Genomic DNA, 23,780 nt, shown 5'->3' with positions numbered 1-23,780 from the left:
CACAGCAACTTTCCTCAGTTTTGAACTGTTGGATTCCGATTTCTCCTAATCTTTGTCTGCTGCGTACTTTAAAAGGGAACGTTAAGAGAGTTGGTCACCTTTCATTAAAATGGTGACCCTTTAAGTTTGATTCTGTTTGCCTGGGAAACAATGTGATACAGAAATGTAATGTGTAATATAAAGTGACCAAATCATTTCTTGACATTTTAGACCCCTGTGTACACCATAGGGTCACTTGCATGCACTTGAACCCCTATCCTTCTGGATCTGTGAGGTTTTCCTCTGGGGATGTTGGGCCTGTTTCCCCCTCCTCCTCTTGGGTCTGGTTGTGTCCAAGTTGCCCTCCTCGGGGCTGCCGGGGAGGTGCCCGCTGGCCCCGCTCCGGGAGTCTGGTCCTGCTCCCCGGGTGCGGGCTTGGGGGCCGTCCTCTTCCTTCTTTCCGGGGCGCTCCGCCGTGGTTGTCGAGCCTCTCTCCCTTGGGCTGTGTGGGGTCCCCAGCTGCCTCGGGGCTTAAGGTAGGGTGCCGGCGTCTCCTGCCTTGGACGGACCCACCTTCTGGACCTTGTTCTGGTCGCTGGGCAATGGTCGGTATGGGGGATTACCTGTAGGTGCTCTGTCCTGAGATTTTTAACACATCTAGATGTAAATACCATGAAATAAAACCTGGATTTCTGAACTTTTGTCTCATATTCATCTTTTGATCTAAAACCCAAATGTCTTCAGTATACAACAAAAACAAAAGAATTGACCTTGCCGTTCCAATACTTTTGGAGGGAACTGCATATATATATATATATATATATATATACATGTATATATATATATATATATGGTTTGTCCATGTTGTTATTTTGAGAATGCCATATATATATTATATTTTTAAACTATTTTATTTATTGACAACAGAGCTACCGACTGAATACTCACAATAGGTTTTAGTGAGGATGATGAGTATTTTGATAATTCTACTACAGTCCATAGATATTACATAAAATCACGTACATGAGAATTGAATTTGAAACAAAAATTGGATACATGGAATTTCAATATTCACATGGAAATCGTTACGGTATTACAGTAGGGATTTTTGAATTTCAGAGTTAAAAATTGAACCTGGTTTAATACAATTAAGTTCTGGTGTTATTCCACAGTTCTTTTTATTGAAATAGAGTGCGATTTTAATGTTGTTCTGACATGTGTCCATTGGAATTGCTTAAGTGGCCTGGAAGAATATCATTGCAACTAATAATTTGGAAGTGTTGCTGTAAATCTCTAGTTTTTTTTTATTATTTAAAAAAAATGTATGAATTGAAGATATGTTTTAGTGCTACAATATCTAGAAGTGCTAAAAGTCCAATTTTTTTTAAAAATTATTATTCTGACGGTCTTCTTCATTGCGTTTGGTTATTTAAAAAACATTCCGGTTTCCGTAGAAACCGGAAGTACTTGGAATACGTGACGTAATTTTTATTTACAACGTCGAGAAGCTAGACTAGAAGCAAGGTAGTTTATGGTACAGTATTAGATGTTTTACAGTTATTCCGACAGTATCTAGTTGGAACTTTGAACGCTTACGAGGTGTTTGCATGGGGGCTCACGGCCATTTGGGGAATGAGCCCGAGTCTATCGACTACTCAGTTCACGAAGCGTGGAACGAGGCCACCAACGTTTACCTGCTGGTTATCCTGGTTAGCTTCGGCCTGCTCATGTACGCCAGAAAGTGAGCACACTCTGCTTCTGTTGCACCATTTCTATCGCTACATGCTTACTGTAATACTGTACAACGGGCATTCCACTATTGGAGGAACATTTTAGGCACCAACATTTTTGGGAAAAAAAAAAAACGGACCATTTAATTTAACACAATATTTTGTTTTTAAGTAAAAAAAAAAAAAAAACAAAAAACAGGTAATAAATTATTTAATTTGAGTCGTCCAGCCCAACCATCGACAATCCATGTTTAATTATTTTATTTTTCAACAAGGTCTGTTCACTGTACTTAATTTTTAAAGCTGTACTACGTAGACGTGTACTATGACATTTGCTATTTGATGAAATTGAGAAATGCAACTCTTAACAATTGCCAAATGGTTTGTCCATGTTATTTTGAAAATGCCATTCGGTTTGAAGAAATTAACCAAACCAATGGATAAAATCTGTAATTACCGTATTTTCACGACCATAGGACGGACCGTATTAAAAGGCATAATCTCAGTTACGGGGTCTATTTCTGTATTTAACACATACATAAGGCGCACCGCATTATTGGGCGCAGGCATGGTAAAACATACGCTATCTTAAAACATACGGTAGCATGCATGCACGCTAAAAAATTTTTTTTAAAAAGGCAGCGGGAGGAAAACTGAGTTTGGTTGTACTTTATTGGAAAGTGTGGAACAGAGTCTGGTAGAACAAATGGACCTTGACGAGCAGATGATACATTTAATTATTCTGCAATATCGATCGAGAAGGCGGCGGCGTAGGTGCTATGTGGAACGGCGATTACATCATCACAGCATGTGATTAAAACGGACCAATCACGAGAGATGATCTCCACGGCATTCTACGCGCGGCAAAATTGTTTTGCCGTGTGCGCGTCAAGCATAAAGTATAAAGAGGCCTTTAAGGTTTAAGTCAAAAACGTCCTATGTTGCTCTTATTAGTTGAACATAACATTTTGAAACAGGCCAAATTCAGATGTTTCAGTGGCATCCGCTCAAACTTCACAGAATACAATAATATTAGTTAGTCTTCTATCGTGTTGGATCCAGTAAATGTGTGATTTTTTTTTAGCGTCGAAGTCGAGGAACATTTTCATCTTTGTTAGAACCACAGAAAATCTCTACCGATTTTGAAAATTTCAAAAACTAGGTGGTCAAGGGATTTCCCAACAATGTAATCATCTGAAAAGAAAAAGTATTACCTTCCACGAAACGATGAGAACACGCGATTTTGGTGGACTTCCACTAAATTCACATGCCCGGAATCCGGCACAGCGAAATGGAAAGAAAATAGCGGCTGTTTCTCTGGATTTATTAACATACCTCCTGTAATGTCATTTTGTGATATAGTAACTGGATCGAGTTGGTTTGAGTAACACAACCCATTGCAGCTGAAAACATAAATATGAAGAAAAGAAAAATGCTGCTGAGTCATGTAGTTCACTCTCTTTTCCTCTCCCTCCAGATGGCTGCTGTTGCATGTAGTTTAGGGCCACTACTTTAGAACATAACTATAGCTATTTAAAATGTCAATGACAAAAAAAAAAAGTTTTAACAATTCCAAGAACCTCAACAAAATCACCCAAAAAGCTGATTCAAAACGTATTTTATCTATAATATTTTATATGTAAGTTGGTCATCAAGAGTTTTTTTGTTTTTTGTTTTACTGTAATATGTGAAATAAACGACAACTTGACATTTTCTATGGGTGATGCAGCCAAATGTTGTTTCGTTATGTAGAAATAAGCGGAAGATCATGCGCATCTTTACCCTGCCTCCCACTGCTGAGAGCAGCCCAGAGCCCAACTTCTATGACAGCCTGCAGAAGGTCCGCCTGAGACAACAGCTGGAAATGTACTCTCTAGGTTGGTATCAAGTCTGCTTCTCAGTTTAGCAGTAATTCAGTTGCCCCATCTGTAATGTGCTAAGGCAGGTATTTAGTATTGGAAAATGTCTCACACACCACCACACCGGTTTGAAATGACTGGCACCTGGTTGCTTTATGATATCCTAACCTAAAGTCCTGTTGTGTTCTAGCCAGGAAATATGATCAGCAACAGCATCAGGGCCAAGCAGACAGTGTGCAGCTTTCCATGGAATGAGGCTTCTTCTCTGGACAAGAAAGTCATGTACAGTAGCAAACAGATGCATGCCTTTATTTTGGCCAATTCTTGGGAAGACCGACGCATGAAGACTGAGATGTTCTGTTGTGGAATCAGTAGCTTATACATCTTGTGAGTTGCCACTTTAGCAACTTCAACTTCAAGTAACGACAAATGAGATGTTCTTTCATTTAAGACATGTTGGCATTTGGTTTCCATTATCCATTGAGTATCAAGTGATCAGGATTATCAAGAGGTTTTTTTTTTTGTTTTTTCTTCTCAGCGCCATTTAACATTCATAATCTTCAGTATTGAATGTTCTGAATTCATGGTTTTAAAATGAGAAAAATCTCTGCACCTCATTTTCTTCCCCCAGGTGGAGGGGGGCATTTCATGCTTTGCTGTCCCAGTTTTGCAGATTTTCATTACAGTAGCTTGATAGTTTTTGTTTTTTTTAATAGTGTTTGTACAATATTTTTGTGTTATTCATTGCTCTTGCTCTCAATATATTATGTTTAAATGTGTTTGTGTTGTTTTGTGTGTGTTAATAGACATTCAAAGATGTTAGGTGCCATAAATGCGACAAAAACATGCCAAGGGTATATTTAAATAGGCTATCACTTACTGCTGAGGTGGACTGGAATGTAAACCCCTACAATGGAGGGGGTGTTACTGCATACAAATAAGTTTATGAATGGGTAACCATAAGTTGTGGGCATCGTTTCTTGGCCAATGGACACTATATTGGTAAAATTGGCTTTATGAACAAGTTGTTATTCCGCCGAATGGCCACTGCATGGAATATGGGCGCTTGCTGCAATGTTGTCTGATGCTAGTGATGGCACAAGGATACTCGCCCACAAAACCAGGAACATTTCGGTGAAAATGAATCAACAATTCAGTTCTATATTGTTCTCAGTCTCTGCACAGGTTTTCAGCACTAAACGTACAATGTATTTAGCAACAAAACACAGATTTACATTTTGGGGCACTTATAGGACTTTATTGAGCTCAGGAAATAGGATCATTTTCTCAAATTCACACTTTAGTTGCTAATGAAGATTAATATTGATTGAACATTTTTGGTGGTAAATATTTGCTGGACAAGGGAGGAATGTTGAAACAGTCATGTATACTAACTTTAAGGACCTCCATATAGTGACTTTCTAATATGGACTTCGTATAAGTGTCACTTCGGTTTTGTGAAGGCCCCTCTGACTGCTACTTCTGTTTGACCCAGTTTTGTATTCACTTTGTCCCTATTTGGCTAAGACCACCCTGTTTCCTCTGCAGAGAGGACCCACTTTTGAGAGAGATGTTTATGTTGACAGCGCTGGCTTGGGAGTGGAGATCTTTGCTTGAGGCAGATAAGCTCCAAATTCGAATGCCCTGATTTCAGGCCTTTTGACACGAAAAACTGGCTGTGCTTAGCCAGCGCCAGCCCATATAACCAATGTGACAGCGTCATGGTGGATCAGTTGGTTTGTGCTAGCTAGCTTGCCAGCTAAACGTACGTCACGATTATCGACGCCGAATAACCTGCGGGCTAGGTTATTTGAAAGATTCGGGGCAGGGATAGGTTGGTGACCAGCTTAGTCAAGTTTTTGATCTGCACCCAGCCCTTGTTGACAAAATGGATATGATGTGACCGGACAAGTCTGCCCCCCCCCCCCAGAGAAAAAACAAACAAACAAACAAAAAAAACCCTAAACAAAACCCTTTGACCCAATCTGGTCGCCCAACTAAAATCGGGCTTGAACCGCCACTGGTGACAGATACCCACTGCTGGAGGCTTCTGGTTACCGATTGATTGAAGCTTGTGGCTGCTCGGCTCCCTGCACGTGAACGCTCGTGAGCCTGTCTGCAAGCCCCCCCCTACTCAGTAGCGGTGAGAGGGAAATATAAGCTCACCATACAATTACAAACAATATGGTAGAGGTTTTTACAGCTCGCATACACCTCTATCTGCCCCATTTGCTCAGTCACGTGAGTTTTTTTTTTTTTTTTTTTTTTAAACACACGAGTTAAGCGAGTCTAGTCAAAAATTCACATGCTGGGGTACTTTTAGCCATGTTTGAAGTTTAATACTAAAACGTCAGGGGAAAAACATGCTGAACATATACAAATTACCCACCCCCCCATCAAAAAAATTTACAGATCCAATATTGAGATCCTCGTCAATAATTCAGTGTGGTATGCGAGGACAAACTCTGACATCACCAGCAGAGAGCGAACTGGCGTAATGGGACCTCCAGTCTCGGAGGAAAAGCTCCTCTGCCTGGCTCTGCAGAGTCCACTGGCCTTGTTTGACCTCGGAGTCAGTCTGGTTCACCACCAAACCCACTCCGGCGGTCTCGGTGAAATAGTTCTCGGACCAGTTGGATGTGCCTGTCCGCACAGGAACATGTCGTTACTCTAATGCAGGAATGCCTGTGTCAAGAGTAGGAGTAACATACTGACCAATATAGAGAACTCTGTCGGTGACCATGTACTTAGCATGGTTGACTCGAGCAAAGGGGATCTTCATCTGCTCTGCTGTTGAAGGCACTGTGAAAACTTTCTGCATAGAAACCAAATACACAGTTTAGACTTGTTTGCAACCCTATTGGCAAATAATTGAGGCCATTGAATTCAATTGCACACCACTTCAATGTCACATTTCATCGGAGGCCTGTTGAGAACCAGCAGCGACTGCAGGAAGGTGAACATGGCGGCGGGCGAGTGCTCCCAGCAGCTGACCAGGAGACGGATTTTCACACCTCGAGTGCAAGCTGCCGCACGCAGGGCTGAGTCGATGGCGGGCCAGAACCTGAGACAAGGACAACAACAGTCTCAATGTGGAGGTCTTTCAAACAGTTATTAATACACAGTTACATTGCCTTGAAGCGTCCCAAATTGGGCGGCAGAATTTGAAGGTTGTCCCAGTGTAGCCAAGATTGCAATTGCTTCTCATAAATTACAGATATTTTTGCACGTCACTGCTCAGACTTGCAAAGTATTTTAATATGAAAGCTAAAAGTGGAGCGAAGTGAGCCTGGGCGTGTGACGAACATACAGTATCTCACAAAAGTTACTACACCCCTCACATTTTTGTCACTTCTTTTAAGGTCTATTCATGGGAGAACACTGAAGAAATGACACCTTTCTACAATGTAGTCAGTGTACAGCTTGTATAATGTTAACAGTGTTACGGTCCCCTAAAATAGCTATATACACAGCCATTAATGTCTGAACATCGAAGGATTTAAGCATTCATTGCTGGGAAATAATGGTGGCCACGCAAAATATGGACAACTTGGCAAAAACATTTGGACATTTTCACTAAGGACTACACTCACCTTTGCTGCCAGCAGTTTAGACGTTAAATAACAAAATAAATAAAACTAATAGCTTTGGGTTGAGATACAGTATTTTGAGGGGACACATTTCCACTGTTATACAAGCTAGTACACCAACTTATTTACATTGTAGCAGTATCACTTCTTCAGTGTTGTCCAATGAAAAGACACAATAAAGTAGGCAATACCTACCTTACTTCGTGAGTACCGATACCACGTATTGGGTATGCGTGAAGGTTGCCGATACTAGCCAACGAGACGTACGGCAAAAAAAAATAATATATATACATGCCTTGACCGTTATTGCTCAGGGCGGGCTTTAACATGGGCTCGCTTTTGGCGGACTGTAACCTTTTTTTTGGGTGGTAGCTGGCTCCTGCTTTGGGCGCACTGGGAGGGGGGGGGGGGGTGTTACGGCAGGGGATATCACCTCACAGGTTCTTACAGGTGTTTAGACACTATAAAAATTATATTGAACATCCCAATAATAAAGTATAAAATGTGAGGGGTGTACTCACTTTTGTGAGATACTGTAATTCAGGTCACATTGGTGCACAACCATTTGATTGGCTGTTATGATCAAAGGCACTGGTCTACAACTCAGGTGGTGACTACTCTACTCTTCCCCATACTTTTGTTAAATCCAAATGACAACTGTCCAAACAGCCAATTCGAAATTTTACATGCATTATACAATTCCAAAGGAACCAGATAGTAGTTGGTAACCTCAGTGGCTTGGTGAACTCAGACAGAGGAAGATAATCCATGACAGAGATGAAAACGAATTCTCGAGCATCACTGATGACGGACAAGATGGTGGTCAGATCATCTGAGCGGCCGCGGGCTGAGATCTGCGGGGGGGCACTCTATTGCAGATACAACCGTCAGGTAAAGTCTCTCAAATCTTTCATGAGACAAGTTCAACTGTCTCTAAAAGGATCAGTGTTTCAAAAAAACTACAGTTGAACTCACAGACAAATAGACTTTGGCGGCCACTCCGTTGAAGTTGACCTGCAGAGGATGCTGGGAGCTGGACAGGGCTGTGAAGCGAGCAGGCCAATACGGTGGCAGAGAGCCACTGAGGCTCCAGTACATCTCAAAGATACGAGCGGCGTCCTGAGCCAGGCAGCTGCAGTCCTCCACGGCAACACCCACCTCCTTCACCTGAATTCGTACAAAGTACAAAGAACGCGATTGACTTGCCAACGTAAGGTACAGTAAGTGCCCACATAAAGATAAAATATCATAATCCTATATGAGTCATTTTCATATAATTTGAGCAATAATGGTGAAGATGCGTTTAAAAAAATAAATACATAATTTTTAAAAAAATCCAATTGAGCATTTTTTTTCATGCCGGCTTGGTTTTGATATGGGTAAAAAAAAAAAAAAAACTCAAAACACTCAAGACGCATTTGTGGTAGTTGTCATGAAAAGGGCATCATAAGAAATAGGAGCAAATTTAATAAGCATCTTCAGAAAACGTTGCAAATCATGAAACTTCATTTCGGACGCCTAACGGAAAAGACATTTTGACAAAAGTTTGAAAAATTCTTAACTGTGGAATTTTTCTTTCTTAGAAACAATTTTTTGATGGATCATTTTTCTATTGATTATGTGAAAATGACCCATATTTATTTTAAAAAAACAAGTATCTGTATCCAAAGAATAAAAACTCTCCCTCCGCTTCTCCCTTTTACCTGACTCAAAGAACGCCAGTCCATGTTGGCACTACCCAAGTAGAAATGCTTCCGATCGATCACCAACAGCTTTGTGTGCACGATGCCTCCAGATAAAGACTTCAGATCCACCTCCCTGATGTTGGCACCTGATTTAAAAAAGGACACGGTCACACCGCCAATCAAGTTGAAAAGCTGCAAATGTCATCGTGACGTCATGTGTACAGTATAATTGTCAAACAAGGTCCTTCTATACCTGCCGCAGCCAATTCAGTCGTGTCTTGAGTCATGGTCTGAGGACCATTCACGGCTATATTGAGTTTCACATGTTTGGAAGGAAGTTGCTTCAGCCGCTCAAAGACCTCCCCCCCCTGTAAACATGCAGGAATGACATCAGAGAGATGTGGGCGGGCACAACTGCCGCACGATGTCGCGCCCCTCTTCTTGCCTGAGTATTGATGGAATTGGAAAACTCTGACTCGCTGCTCCGCAGCGACACGTACAAAGCGGCGATGCTGACCGAGCTGTTGGCCTCGTCGAGCAGCCTGAGCCAACTGGCGGCTGTACTCTGCTGCGGTGATGGGCTGGACGGGTACAGCCCAGCGGGGAAGCTCTCCACCAGATGAACTCTAAACATGGAAACCCTGTTTAAGTCATTTGCATCAACATATATGTCAAGACCTATTATTAACAATCAACCTTTGGTCTAAAATGCTCGAAATACAAAGCATTGTAATTCAACACACAGTAGGGCAAAAAAGTATTCAGCCAGCCAGCAATTGTGCAAGTTCTCCCACTTAAAAAGATGAGATGAGGCCTGTAATTTTCAGCAGAGGTATACCTCACCTATGTTAGACAAAATGAGAACCGTAAGTGGAGCAGAATTTCTTCGGGTAACCTTGGCCATATCTGTGCTTTGCCACAATTCTGTCTCTGAGCTCTTCAGGCAGTTCCTTTGACCTCATGATTCTCATTTGCTCCGACATGCACTGTGAGCTGTAAGGTCTTATATAGACAGGGGTGTGGCTTTCCTATTCAAGTCCAGTCAGTGTAATCAAACACAACTGGACTCCAATGAAGGTGGAGAACCATCTCAAGGATGATCAGAAGAAATGGACAGCGCCCGAGTTAAATATATGAGTGTCACAGCAAAGGGTCTGAAAACTTATAGCTGTGTGATATTTCAGTTTTTCTTTTTTACTAAATCTGCAAAAATTTAAACAATTCCAATTTGTATCTGTCAATATGGGGTTGTTGTGTGTACATTAATGAGGGGGAAAAAATGAAAAATGATTTTAGCAAATGGCTGGAATATAACAAAGTGAAAAATTTAAGGGGGTCTGAATACTTTCCGTACCCATTGTATGTCATGTCACATTTTTAAGCAATAAAACATCTGAAAATAAAAATGTCCATAACTTATTTGTATATATGGAGTACAAAAGTAAAAAAAAAATACAGCAGTTGTAGAAACACTAAAGGTGAAGTGCTTTTAAACGTAAATTGTTTATTTCCTCTAAGAGATTAATCAAAATGCACAATAACAACTTATTTGTTCACATGGAGACCAAAAGTTCAAACGTGATGACAGCTCTGTATTGAAAAAGTAAAATGCATGTATACTTCAACAATATTTCTTTATTAGGGTTACTAGGGTTATTCGGAAGGTATTTAAGTAACACCGAATGTGTTTAGTAGCATGTTTGCGGCATTGCGAGTCAAGCCGGTACCAGTACTTTCTTCGTCAAACCACACTCATTTTTTGCATCCGTCAACAAATTGGCTATATTGTGAGGCTTCTGTGGCCGTGTAGGGAGCTCTCGTCTGCACAACATGTGACAAAAATTCCCACTTGCTAGAAATGAAATGAGAAATGATAGTTAGGTACGTAGGGTTCAGTCACTCTTTCTATGGGTTTCAATCCATAATGACCCCAAATGTTAGATTTAAAAGTACAAGTCGCTCGCTTCACAGTTCACACTGCTGCTGCAAGCGCTCTCTGCTTGGGTAGCCATTGCGGTTGGGTTCCGTCCATTCAACGCGAACCACACCCCCAATATCCTGCAGCCCCACCTACCTACCTTTTTGCACATTTCCTACAGAAAATGTATTCTATACATGACCAAATCTATAAAAAGTACATATCCAATGTATTAGAATTATTTTACCTATCCCATTACAGAGGCAATAATGTGCTATAATTCGTAGCAGAGGCAGAGCGTCAAGAAATTACCCATATATATAAAAAATAAATACAAAACGACATACAAAGTCACAATTCTTTACATGCAACCATTTTCGGAAAAAAACATCCATCTCCTTTAAGATACAAGCCTCCTGTTATTGTTGGGACCTTGTTGTAATAAAGCAATGGGATTATAAAGGTCACTCTGCAAATTCCTCACCTACAATCTCTGCTACACTGCTCTGTGATGTGGCCCATGCCCTCCAGCCAGTGCAGCTCCAGATGAGCAGTGAGCTGGCTGACTGACATGGGAAGGCCAAAGCGCCAAATGTGCAGACCAAGAAGCAGCAGAGTCGCTGGAAGCAAGAAGCGGAGGGCGAAGCAGCTGCATCCAGATCCCTGCAAAAAGAGGGCATTTTTTTTAGCCTAATGGCAGCAGTGAAAATGGACAACAGCTTAGCTACAAGAATGAGAAACATCTTCAGAATGTGTTAGTGGTTCAAAAGCAGGGTGTGGGTAAACTCCTACACGGCAATAGGTCTCAATTGAGTCAATCATGTTTGCCAGCTTAATGCCCCCGTTTTTTTTCCAACCTGTCCCTGTTTGGCTGCTTAGTCAACCATACAGAAAGGTCGGTTTGTATGCCTTTTAAGGCCAAAAGAACGTTTCTGTGCCACAAGTGAGAGTTGGATATCGTCCATCGGTGGTTCTTTAAATATTGTGATGCCGGTAGGGATGTCCGATACCACTTTTTTCAGACCATTATCAGTTTTCACTCTTGATTACTCACCGATACCAGTAGTACTTTTGAGAAACAATGAGAGATAATTGTGAATTTCTTTCTGACGCACATGATGCGATGCTCTTGTGCCAAACTACTACAGTGTAACGCCAACTACTGTACAGGAGGACTTAATGTGAGATTTATTTGCCTTACAGTGGGGGAGTATTTAGTCAGCCACCAAATGTACAATTTCTCCCACTTAAAAAGATGGGAGAGGCCTGAAATTTTCATCATAGGTATACCTCACATATGAGAGACAACATAATGAAAAAAAAAAAATAAATCCAGAAAATCACATTGCCTGATTTTTAAAGAATGTATTAGCAAATTATGGTGGAAAATTTGGTCAATAACAAAAGTTCATCTCAATACTTTGTTATATACCCTTTGTTGGCAATGACAGCGGTCAAACGTTTTCTTGAAGTCTTCACAAGGTTTTCACACACTGTTGCTGGTATTTTGGCCCTCCATGCAGATCTCCTCGAGAACAGTGATGTTTTGGTGCTGTCACTGGGCAACACAGACTTTCAACTCACTCCAAAGAGTTTCTATGGAATTGAGATCTGGAGACTGGCTAGGCCAGTCCAGGACCATGAAATGCTTCTTACGAAGCCACTCCTTCGTTGCCCGGGCGGTGTGTTTGGGATCCTTGTCATGCTGAAAGACCCAGCCACGTTTCATCTACAATTCTTCCTGATGGAAGGAGGTTTTCACGCAAAATCACACAATACCCTTTGTTACTTTGGTCCCAGCTCTCTGCAGGTCATTCACTAGGTCCCCCCGTGTGGTTCTGGGATTTTTGCTCACCGATCATGAGAGATTATCAGTGGTCTTGTATGTCTTCCATTTTCTAATAATTGTTCCCACAGTTGATTTCTTCACACCAAGCTGCTTACTGATTACAGATTCAGTCTTCGGAGCCTGGTGCAGGTCTACAATTTTGTTTCTGGTGTCCTTTGGACAGCTCTTTGGTCTTGGTCATAGTGAAGTTTGGAGTGCGACTGTTTGAGGTTGTGGACAGGTGATTATCATACTGATAACGAGTTCAAACAGGTGAGATTAATACAGGTAATGAGTGGAGGACAGACTGAGCCTCTTCAAGAAGATGTTACAGGTCTGTGAGAGACAGAAATCCTGTCGGTGAATGTTTGTAGGTGACCAAATACTTATTTCCCACCATAATTTGCTATTAAAGTCTTTAAAAATCAGACAAGGTGATTGTCTGGATCCCCCCTGCCCCCCATTTTGTCTCTCATAGGTGAGGTATACCGTACCTATGATGAAAATTACAGGCCTCTCTCATCTTTTTAAGTGGGAGAACTTGCACAGTTGGTGGCTGACTAAATACTTTTTTGCCCCACTGTAAGTATCAGTGGCTGGTTTCATATTTTGAAATATGAAATAAGGCCGGTATCATCTCAATACCAAAAGGACCGGTGTGGTCGCCTCGGTAACGTGCTCTCTAGTATAGTTTTTGTTTTTGTGTTTTTCGTTCGTCTTTAGAGACATTACACGACTCACTTACACAAGGGGAGACTTGCTAACCATCAAGGAGGCTACTCCGGACTTTCTTTCACCTTTCTTTCGCGCAAATCCGCTCATTTCTTCCCCCGAGTTACTTACCGGGGACGGCGTCCGCGGTTTTCGGCCGCATGGAGACGGAAACGGCGCCACAGAGGGAAGCGAGCTGGCATTCAGGTGAAACTACGCAAGAGAGGACACAGATTGACGTTCCCGTCGATCCACCTCACGAATGTACGCTCCCTACCCAACAAAATGAATGAACTTCATCTTCTGTTAAAGACCAGTAAAGACTTCGGACGTTCAGCCGCCATGTGCTTCATGGAGACCTGGCTTTGCGACGCTGTACCCGATGGCGCCGACATGCTTCCCGGCTTCCATATTCATCGAGCGGACCGCGACGTGGACTCATCGGGGAAAACGAAGGGCGGCGGGATATGCGTCTATATCAACGAAAAATTATGTACGGACGTCACGGAGCTCAGCACACACTGCAGCCCACATTTGGAGTCGCTGTTTTTGAACTTTAAGCCATTCTACTCGCCGCGTGAGTTCGCATCATTCATTCTCGCTGGCGCCTATATTCCGCCTCAAGCTAACACGAACGCCGCACTGCTAACGCTCGCCGAACAAGTCAACAACATTTTTAAAAAACACCCGGACTCACTCCTCATTATTCTCGGGGACTTTAACAAAGCTAAACTCAACCACGAACTCCCTAAATACAAGCATTACATCTACTGTCCTACCAGGGAAAATAACATTTTAGACCACTGCTACACTACGCTGAAAAACGCAGACCGTGCTATACCTCGTGCAGCCCTGGGCTCGTCTGATCACTGCTTAATTCACTTAATACCGACATACAGGTAAGAACTTAAATGCGCGAAGCCTAGAGTGAAAACAGTGAAAAAGTGGACCAATGAAGCAAAGATGGAACTTCAAAGCTGTTTAGACTGCACAGACTGGAGTGTCTTTGAAAATTCAGCTGGCAGCCTGGATGAATATACGGACACTGTTACATGCTATATCAGTTTTTGTGAAGATGTGTGTGTCCCAACAAAATAATTTCGCATATTCAACAACAACAAGCCGTGGTTCACTGCTAAACTTCAGAAGCTTCGCCAAGCTAAGGAGGACGCATATCAGAGCGGGGACAGGGCCCTGTATAATCGAGCTAGAAACCAGCTGACTAAAGAAATTAACATTGCAAAGAGGAACTATGCAGCAAAGTTGGAAAAACAGTTTTGCGCTAACGGCTCTAAATAAGTCTGGCATGCATTCCAATCGCTGACTAATTACAAGCGACGATCCCCCCAAGCTGAGAACAATTGCACACTAGCCTACGACTTAAACGCCTTCAACTGCAGATTTGAAAAGGACACTTTCACACCCCACACCCACCTGGCCGCACCCCCGACCACAACCACACCTCTGACTTATGCGTTAACCATCCATGAACAGGATGTGAGTCTCAGCGCCCTTTGCACAGTGGTCATTGCACCGGACTATTGCAATATGAGTCATTCGAACTGCTCTAAGTGCTCGAGGACTCTGCATCTTTTTGCACAATTGTTTTTTGTCAACCTCTTTATGTCTCCAAAGTGTTCTGTAAATTGACTGTCTGTTGTACTAGAGCGGCTCCAACTACCGGAGACAAATTCCTTGTGTGTTTTGGACATACTTGGCAAATAAAGATGATTCTGATCTTCAAACTAACAAAAGATTGACAAAGCGGCAGGCCCAGACCATGTGTCCCCATCCTGCCTCAAAGTCTGCGCGGACCATCTCGCTCCAGTCTTCACACAGATCTTCAATAGATCTCTGGAACTGTGCGAAGTACCATCCTGTTTCAAACGCTCCACCATCATTCCAGTCCCCAAGGAACCTGCAATCTCGCGTCTAAATGACTACAGGCCTGTCGCTTTGACATCTGTGGTCCTGAAGTCCTTTGAACGTCTCGTGCTGGACCACCTCAAGAGTGTCACAGGTCCCCTGCTGGACCCCCTGGAGTTTGCCTACCAAGCGAACAGGTCTGCAGATGATGCAGTCAACATGGGACTGCACTTCATCCTAGAACACCTCGACAGTGCAGGGACCTACGCGAGGATCCTGTTCGTGGACTTCAGCTCAGCATTCAACACCATCATCCCTGAACTCCTTTCATCCAAGCTTCTCCAGCTCAGCGTCTCACCTGCCATCTGCCAGTGGATTTACAGCTTTCTGACGGGCAGGTCAGGCTGGGGGAGGCCACCTCATCCACACGCAGCATCAGCACTGGGGCGCCCCAAGGTTGTGTCATCTCTCCGCTGCTCTTCTCTCTCTACACGAATGACTGCACCTCAGCGCACCAGTCTGTCAAACTCCTGAAGTTTGCAGATGACACCACTCTCATCGGCCTCATCAAGGACGGTGACGAGTCTGCATATCGACAGGAAGCGGAGCGGCTGGAGCTGTGGTGCGGCCGACACAACCTGGAGCTGAACACGCTCAAGACTGTAGAGATGATCGTGGACTTCAGGAGGCATCCTTCGCCACAGCTGCCCCTCATGTTGTCCAGCTGCCTTGTGTCAACCGTCGAGACCTTCAAGTTCCTGGGAATTACAATCTCTCAGGACCTGAAGTGGGCGACCAACATCAACTCCGTCCTCAAAAAGGCCCAGCAGAGGATGTACTTCCTGCGGCTTATGAGAAAGCACAGTCTGCCACCGGAGCTGCTGAGACAGTTCTACACAGCGGTCATCGAATCAGTCCTGTGTTCTTCCATCAGTCTGGTTTGGTGCTGCTACAAAAAAGGAGAAACTCAGACTGCAACGGACAATCAAAACTGCTGAAAGGATTGTCGGTACCCCCCTACACACCATTGAGGACTTGCACGCTGCCAGAACTAAGACAAGAGTGTGCAAAATCCTCTCGGACCCTGCCCATCCCGGTCACCAGCTCTTCCAGCTCCTTCCCTCAGGTATGCGCTACCGAGCAATGCAAACTAGAACTAGCAGACATTCCAACAGCTTCTTCCCTCTTGCGATCAACTTCTTAAACACCTAACCTACAATTCCATTACAACATGCTGGCAATTGTTTGACTTGAGTTCGTTGTCACATTTCTGTAGGGCCAATCATACATTACTCGTGCACTCACTGTAGTTGTCTCGCCATGCTGCACTATTTGCATATACTGGCCACTCATGCCAGAGTAGCATCTGCTCCATTTGCACACTGAGTGAGGAGTATCTGCAACATTTGCACAACCAACATTGTTATCGCACTACTCGTCACTTTAAACCGCATACACTTCTTGAAGTCTTGGCGCCCTTTGCACAATGGTCATTGCACCGGACTATTGCAATATTAGTCATTCGAACTGCTCTAAGTGCTAGAGGACTCTGCATCTTTTTGCACAATTGTCAAAAAAATAAAAAATTTACCGGTATTACCAGATAACTAGAAACCCTTTACTGCTTCAGTGACTGTTTTTTTTGTCAGTGTCTTTATGTCTCAAAAGTGTTCTCTGTAAATTGACTGTTTGTTGTACTAGAGCGGCTCCAACTACCGGAGACAAATTCCTTGTGTGTTTTTGGACATACTTGGCAAATAAAGATGATTCTGATTCTGATTCTGATTCTGATCAGGGGGTTCGGCAACCCATACTCTCGAAGCACCCCCCATAAAACACTCCATGGGACACGATCAAAAGCCTTCTCCAAGTCCACAAAACCTATGTAGACTGGTTGGCTGAACTCCCATGCACCCTCGAGGACCCTGCTGAGGGTGTAGAGTTGGTCCACTGTTCCACGGCACAAAGGACATAAAGACATTGACAAAAAACAATTGTGCAAAAAGATGCAGAGTCCTCTAGCACTTAGAGCAGTTCGAACGACTAATATTGCAATAGTCCGGTGCAATGACCATTGTGCAAAGGGCGCTGAGACTTCAAGGAGTGTATGCGGTTTAAAGTGACGAGTAGTGCGATCATCTGGGACAATGTCGGTTGTGCAAATGTTACAGATACTCCTCAATTAGTGTGCAAATGGAGCAGATGCTACTCTGGCATGAGTGGCCAGTATATGCAAATAGTGCAGCATGGCGAGACAACTACAGTGAGTGCACAAGTAATACATAATTGGCCCCACAGAAATGTGACAACGAACTCAAGTCAAAAAATTGCCAGCTTGTTGTAATGGAATTATAGGTTAGGTGTTTAAGAAGTTGATCGCAAGAGGGAAGAAGCTGTTGGAATGTCTACTAGTTCTAGTTTGCGTTGATCGGTAGCGCCTACCTGAGGGAAGGAGCCGGAAGAGCTGGTGACCGGGGTGCAGACGGTCCGAGAGGATTTTGCACGCCCTTGTCTTAGTTCTGGCAGCGTGCAAGTCCTCAATGGTGGGTAGGGGGGTACCGACAATCCTTTCAGCAGTTTTGATTGTCCGTTGCAGTCGGAGTTTGTCCTTTTTTGTAGCAGCACCAAACCAGACTGTGATGGAAGAACACAGGACCGATTCGATGACCGCTGTGTAGAACTGTCTCAGCAGCTCCGGTGGCAGGCCGTGCTTTCTCAGAAGCCGCAGGAAGTACATCCTCTGCTGGGCCTTTTTGAGGACGGAGTTGATGTTGTTCGCCCACTTCAGGTCCTGAGAGATTGTAATTCCCAGGAACTTGAAGGTCTCGACGGTTGACACAAGGCAGCTGGACAACGTGAGGGGCAGTTGTGGCGAAGGATGCCTCCTGAAGTCCACGATCATCTCTACCGTCTTGAGCGTGTTCAGCTCCAGGTTGTGTCGCCCGCACCACAGCTCCAGCCGCTCCGCTTCCTGTCGATATGCAGACTCGTCACCGTCCTTGATGAAGCCGATGACAGTGGTGTCATCTGCAAACTTCAGGAGCTTGACAGTCGGGTTCGCTGAGGTGCAGTCGTTCGTGTAGAGAGAGAAGAGCAGCGGAGAGAGGACACAACCTTGGGGCGCCCCAGTGCTGATGCTGCGTGTGGATGAGGTGGCCTCCCCCAGCCTGACCTGCTGTGTCCTGCCCGTCAGAAAGCTGTAAATCCACTGGCAGATGGCAGGTGAGACGCTGAGCTGGAGAAGCTTGGTTGAAAGGAGTTCAGGGATGATGGTGTTGAACGCTGAGCTGAAGTCCACGAACAGGATCCTCGCGTAGGTCCCTGCACTGTCGAGGTGTTCTAGGATGAAGTGCAGTCCCATGTTGACTGCATCATCCGCAGACCTGTTCGCTTGGTAGGCAAACTGCAGGGGGTCCAGCAGGGGACCTGTGACACTCTTGAGGTGGTCCAGCACGAGACGTTCAAAGGACTTCATGACCACAGATGTCAAAGCGACAGGCCTGTAGTCATTCAGACTAGAGATTGCAGGTTTCTTGGGGACTGGAATGATGGTGGAGCGTTTGAAGCAGGATGGAACTTCGCACATTTCCAAAGATCTGTTAAAGATCTGAGTGAAGACTGGAGCGAGCTGGTCCGCGCAGACTTTGAGGCAGGATGGGGACACATGGTCCGGTCCTGTTGCTTTGTTAATCTTCTGTTGTTTGAAGATGCGTCTCACATCCTGTTCATGGATGGTTAACGCAGAAGTCAGAGGTGTGGTTGTGGTCGCGGGTGCGGCCGGGTGGGTGTGTGGAGTGAAACTGTCCTTTTCAAATCTGCAATAGAAGGTATTCAAGTCGTTGGCTAGTGTGCTATTGTTCTCAGCTTGGGGGGATCGTCGCTTGTAATTAGTCAGCGATTGGAATGCACGCCAGACTGATTTCGAGTCGTTCGGGCTAAACTGTTTTTCCAACTTTGCTGCATAGATCCTCTTTGCAATGTTAATTTCTTTAGTAAGCTGGTTTCTAGCTCGATTATACAGGGCCCTGTCCCCGCTCTGATATGCATCTTCCTTAGCTTGGCGAAGCTGCTTAAGTTTAGCAGTGAACCACGGCTTGTTGAATGTCCGAAATGATTTTGTTGGTACACAAACCTCTTCACAGAAACTGATATAGGATGTGACAGTGTCCGTATATTCATCCAGGGTGCCAGCTGAATTTTCAAAGACACTCCAGTCTGTGCAGTCTAAACAGCTTTGAAGTTCCATCTTTGCTTCATTGGTCCACTTTTTGATTGTTTTCACTGTAGGCTTCGCACATTTAAGTTCTTGCTTGTACGTCGGTATTAAGTGAATTAAGCAGTGATCAGACGAGCCCAGGGCTGCACGAGGTATAGCACGGTATGCGTTTTTTACCGTAGTGTAGTAGTGGTCTAAAGTATTATTTTCCCTGGTAGGACAGTCGATGTGCTGCTTGTATTTAGGGAGTTTGTGGTTGAGTTTAGCTTTGTTAAAGTCCCCGAGAATAATGAGGGGTGAGTCAGGGTGTTTTTTTTCAATTTCGTTGACTTGTTCGGCGAGCGTTAGCAATGCGGCGCTCGTGTTAGCTTGCGGTGTGATATAGACTCCAGCCAGTATAAACGATGCAAACTCACGTGGCGAGTAAAATGGTTTACAGTTCAGAAACAGCGACTCCAAATGCGGGCTGCAGTGTGTGCTGAGCACCGTGACGTCCGTACACCATTTTTCGTTTATATGGAGGCATATCCCGCCGCCCTTCGTTTTTCCCGATGATTCCATGTCGCGGTCCGCTCGATGAATGTTGAAGCCGGGAAGCGTGACGGCGCCATCGGGTACAGCGTCGCAAAGCCAGGTCTCCGTGAAGCACATGGCCGCGGAACGTCCGAAGTCTTTACTGGTCTTTAACAGAAGATGAAGCTCGTCCATTTTGTTGGGTAGGGAGCGTACATTCGCGAGGTGGATCGACGGGAACGCCAATCTGTGTCCTCTCTTGCGGAGTTTCACCTGAATGCCGGCTCGTTTTCCTCTGTGGCGCCGCTTCCGCATCCATGCGGCGAAAACCGCGGACGCCGCTCCGGTGAGTAACTCGGGGAAAAAACTGAGCGGATTTTCAAAAGTTGGTGACAGAAAGTCCGGAGTAGCCTCCTTGATGGTTAGCAGGTCTCCCCTTGTGTAAGTGAGTCGTGTAAGGTCTCCAAAGACGGACGAAAAACACAAAAACAAAGACAATACTAGAGAGCGCGTTACCGAGGCGGCCACACTGGTAGGCGCCATCTTGGAAAATATGGGCTGTTCGGTCCCTGTACGACCAATGTCCGAGTTTGGTCCGCATTGTTGGCAGTAAGTCGGACTCATTTCCAGTGAGGGTTGGACTCCGCCAAGGCTGCCCTTTGTCACCGATTCTGTTCATAACTTTAATGGACAGAATTTCGTGGGAAAGCCAAGGCATAGAGGGGTTCCGGTTTGGTGGCCTCAGTATTGCATCTCTGCTTTTTGCAGATGATGTGGTTCTGTTGGCTTCATCAAGTCGTGATCTCCAACTCTCACTGGAGCGGTTCGCAGCTGAGTGTGAAGTGGTTGGGATGAAAATCAGCAACTCCAAATCTGAGACCATTGTCCTCAGTCTGAAAAGGGTGGAGTGCCCGCTACGGGTCGGGGATGAGATCCTGCCCCAAGTGGAGGAGTTAAAATATCTTGGGGTCTTGTTCATGAGTGAGGGAAGAAGGGAACGGGAAATCGACAGGCGGATCGGTGCAATGTCTGCAGTGATGCGGACCTTGTATCGAGCCGTTGTGGTGAAGAAGGAGATAAGCCGAAGCTCTCGATTTACCGGTCGGTCTACATTCCTACCCTTACCTATGGTCACGAGCTGTGGGTCGTGACCGAAAGAACAAGATCCCAGATACAAGCGGGCGAAATTAGTTTCCTCCGCAGATAGGCCACTATCGAAGGGCGATTGGCCCTTGGAGATAGAGTGAGAAGCTCGGTCATCCGGGTGTGGCTCAGAGTAGAGACGCTGCTCTTCCGTATTGAGAGGAGCCAGATGAGGTGGCTCGGGCCTCTGATTAGGACGCCTCCCTGGTGAAGTATTCCGGGCATGTCCCACCGGGAGGAGAACCCAGGGACGACCCAGGACACGCTGGAGAGACTATGTCCCTCGGCTGGCCTAGGAACACCTCAGGATCCCCTTGGAAGAGCTGGAGGAAGTGGTTGGGGAGAGGGAAGTCTGGGCTTCCCTGCTGAAGCTGCTCCCCCCGCGACCTGACCTCGGATAAGCGGAGGAAAATGGATGGAGCATGCAAGAGAAGACATCTGTGCAGGAAGTATATTATAGGTACAGTGGGTATGGAAAGTATTCAGACCCCGTTAAATTTTTCACTTTTTGTTATATGGCAACAATTTGCTAAAATGATTTAAATTTATTTTTTCCCCTCGATGTACACACAGCACCCCATATTGACAGAAAAAAATTGAATTGTTGACATTTTTGCAGATTTATTAAAAAAGAAAAACAAATATCACACAGCCATAAGTATTCAGACCCTTTCCTGTGAAACTCATATTTAACTTGGGTGCTGTCAATTTCTTCTGATCATCCTTGTGATGGTTCTACACCTTCATTTGAGTGCAGCTGTATTTGATTATACTGATTGGACTTGATGAGGAAAGCCACACATGTCTATATAAGACCTTACAGCGCATAGTGAATGTCAGAGCAAATGAGAATTGTGAGGTCGAAGGAACTGCCTGACGAGCTCAGAGACAGAATTGTGGCAAGGCACAGATCTGGCCAAGGTTACAAAAAAAAAATTGTGCTGCACTTAAGGTTCCTAAGAGAACAGTCACCTCCAAAATCCTTAAATGGAAGACCTTTGGGACGACCAGAACCCTTCCGAGAGCTGGCTGTCCGGCCAAACTGAGCAATCGGGGGAGAAGAGCCTTGAGAGGTAAAGAAGAACCCAAAGATCACTGTGGCTGAGCTCCAGAGATGCAGTCAGGAGATAGGAGAATGTTCGAGAAAGTCAACCATCGCTGCATCCCTCCACCAGTCGGGGCTTTATGGCAGAGTGGCCCGACGGAAGCCTCTCCTCGGTGCAAGACACATTAAAGCCCGCAAGGAGTTTGCTCAAAAACACCTGAGGGACTCCAAGATAGTGAGAAATAAGATTATCTGGTGTGATGAGACCAGGATAGAACCTTTTGGCCTTAATTATAAGCGGTATGTGCGGAGAAAACCAGGCACTGCTCATCACCTGTCCAATACAGACCCAACAGTGAAGCATGGTGGTGGCAGCATCATGCTTTGGGGGTGGTTTTTAGATGCAGGGACAGGGAGACTGGTTACAATTGAAGGAAAGATGAATGCAACTAAGTACAGGGATATCCTGGACTTTCTTCAGAGTGCTCAGGACCTCAGACTGGGCCAAAGGTTAACCTTCCAACAAGAAGATGAACCTAAGCGCACAGCTAAAATAACGAAGGAGTGGCTTCAGAACAGCTCCGTGACTGTTCTTGAATGGCCCAGCCAGAGCCCTGACTTAAACCCAATTGAGCATCTCTGGAGAGACCTGAACATGGCTGTCCACCAATATTCACCATCCAACCTGACAGAACTGGAGATGATCTGCAAGGATTCCCAAATCCAGGTGTGAAAAAACTCATCACTGCATCATTCCCAAAACGAATCATGTCTGTATTAGCTCAAAAGGGTGCTTCTACTAAATACTGAGCCGGAATACTTATGGCTGTGTGATATTTCAGTTTTTCTTTTTTAATAAATCTGCAAAAATGTCAACAATTCAGTTTTTTTCTGTCGATATGGGGTGCTGTCTGTACATTAATGAGGAAAAAAATGAACTTAAATGAGTTTAGTAAATGGCTGTAATATAATAAAGAGTGAAAAACTTTTAACGGGACTTTCCGTACCCACTGTATGTTACTAAAAAATTCAAACCAACTGTATATCGAAATAGAGGATATCATTGGATAGAGGTTTGAAACAAACAATTTGTAAGAATCGGAAAGGATTAAGGGTTTGTGCCACTTTTTATGTCGCAAATCCGGCCAAATTTACTTGTCCAGAAATCATTGTAACTCATTAGGAAATTTGTGAACGAAATTTTTACTCTTTGGTATAAAAATGCCGGTATGTTAGTCTTATTAGTTGAAAATGTTATGCTTAAACGGGCCATTTTTAGATTTTTTTAATGGCGGCGTCCGCTCGAGCCATCTCATTTCAGGCCACACCGAGAGCAAGCAAATCGTCCGATGTGACTTGACAGAAAACAACTTGGTAAATAGCTAACTGCAAAGGATTTTGAGGCGGCACGGTGAATAACTGGTTTACACATCTGTCTCACAATTCTCAGGACCCGGGGTTCAAATCCGGCCTTGCCTGTGTGGAGTTGGCATGTTCTCCCGTTGCCTGCGTGGGTTTTCTGTAGGTATTCTGGTTTCCTCCCACATCACAAAAACATGCATGGTAGGTTAATTGAAGCTTCTAAGCTTACCCGCGACCCTGGTGAGGATATGCGGTGTAGAAAATAGATGGATGAAATGATATCGTTGCGTATGTGCAATCAATAAGCGTATCTCATAAACCTTTGTTGGACCTGA

At 44.4% G+C, this 23,780-nt stretch overlaps 2 protein-coding genes across 3 annotated transcripts in view; one reads left to right on the top strand and one right to left on the bottom strand.

Moving 5' to 3' along the window:
* The first annotated feature begins 1,447 nt into the window (after positions 1 to 1,447).
* smim19 (small integral membrane protein 19) lies at positions 1,448 to 4,347 on the top strand. 2 transcript variants are annotated; one of them, XM_061685941.1, is made up of 3 exons: positions 1,448 to 1,708; positions 3,462 to 3,586; positions 3,759 to 4,347. In XM_061685941.1, the coding sequence occupies exons 1-3, from the start codon at positions 1,587 to 1,589 to the stop codon at positions 3,821 to 3,823; spliced, it is 312 nt and encodes a 103-aa protein (XP_061541925.1). In that variant the 5' UTR covers positions 1,448 to 1,586; the 3' UTR covers positions 3,824 to 4,347. The 2 variants fall into 2 exon arrangements, with proteins under 2 accessions (XP_061541925.1, XP_061541924.1); XM_061685940.1 differs by having other exon boundaries at positions 1,448 to 1,720.
* A 1,444-nt stretch (positions 4,348 to 5,791) lies between these two features.
* Positions 5,792 to 23,780, bottom strand: part of pld7 (phospholipase D family, member 7) — a 22,660-nt gene continuing 4,671 nt past the window's right edge. Inside the window, exons 4-12 of the mRNA XM_061685269.1 lie at positions 11,246 to 11,424; positions 9,289 to 9,469; positions 9,097 to 9,211; positions 8,862 to 8,989; positions 8,134 to 8,325; positions 7,888 to 8,027; positions 6,467 to 6,632; positions 6,284 to 6,383; positions 5,792 to 6,211 (exon numbers count right to left, since the gene is read on the bottom strand). Of these exons, the coding sequence (XP_061541253.1) occupies positions 6,009 to 6,211; positions 6,284 to 6,383; positions 6,467 to 6,632; positions 7,888 to 8,027; positions 8,134 to 8,325; positions 8,862 to 8,989; positions 9,097 to 9,211; positions 9,289 to 9,469; positions 11,246 to 11,424 (1,404 nt within the window). The 3' untranslated portion in view covers positions 5,792 to 6,008. The remainder of the gene's footprint in view (positions 6,212 to 6,283; positions 6,384 to 6,466; positions 6,633 to 7,887; positions 8,028 to 8,133; positions 8,326 to 8,861; positions 8,990 to 9,096; positions 9,212 to 9,288; positions 9,470 to 11,245; positions 11,425 to 23,780) is intronic.

Source organism: Phycodurus eques, chromosome 9 (assembly GCF_024500275.1).
Source record: "Phycodurus eques isolate BA_2022a chromosome 9, UOR_Pequ_1.1, whole genome shotgun sequence".
NCBI lineage: Eukaryota > Metazoa > Chordata > Actinopteri > Syngnathiformes > Syngnathidae > Phycodurus > Phycodurus eques.
The sequence above is the reverse complement of the archived record's forward strand: the minus strand, read 5'-3'. Positions and strand labels throughout refer to the sequence as shown.

Excerpts from the sequence above, each read along its gene's own strand:
- smim19 (XM_061685940.1), top strand. The coding sequence starts at position 1,587 with ATGGGGGCTCACGGCCATTTGGGGAATGAGCCCGAGTCTATCGACTAC. Across the intron at positions 1,721-3,461 it reads CTGCTCATGTACGCCAGAAA|AAATAAGCGGAAGATCATGC; the intron begins GTGAGCACACTC and ends TTCGTTATGTAG. Across the intron at positions 3,587-3,758 it reads GCTGGAAATGTACTCTCTAG|CCAGGAAATATGATCAGCAA; the intron begins GTTGGTATCAAG and ends GTTGTGTTCTAG.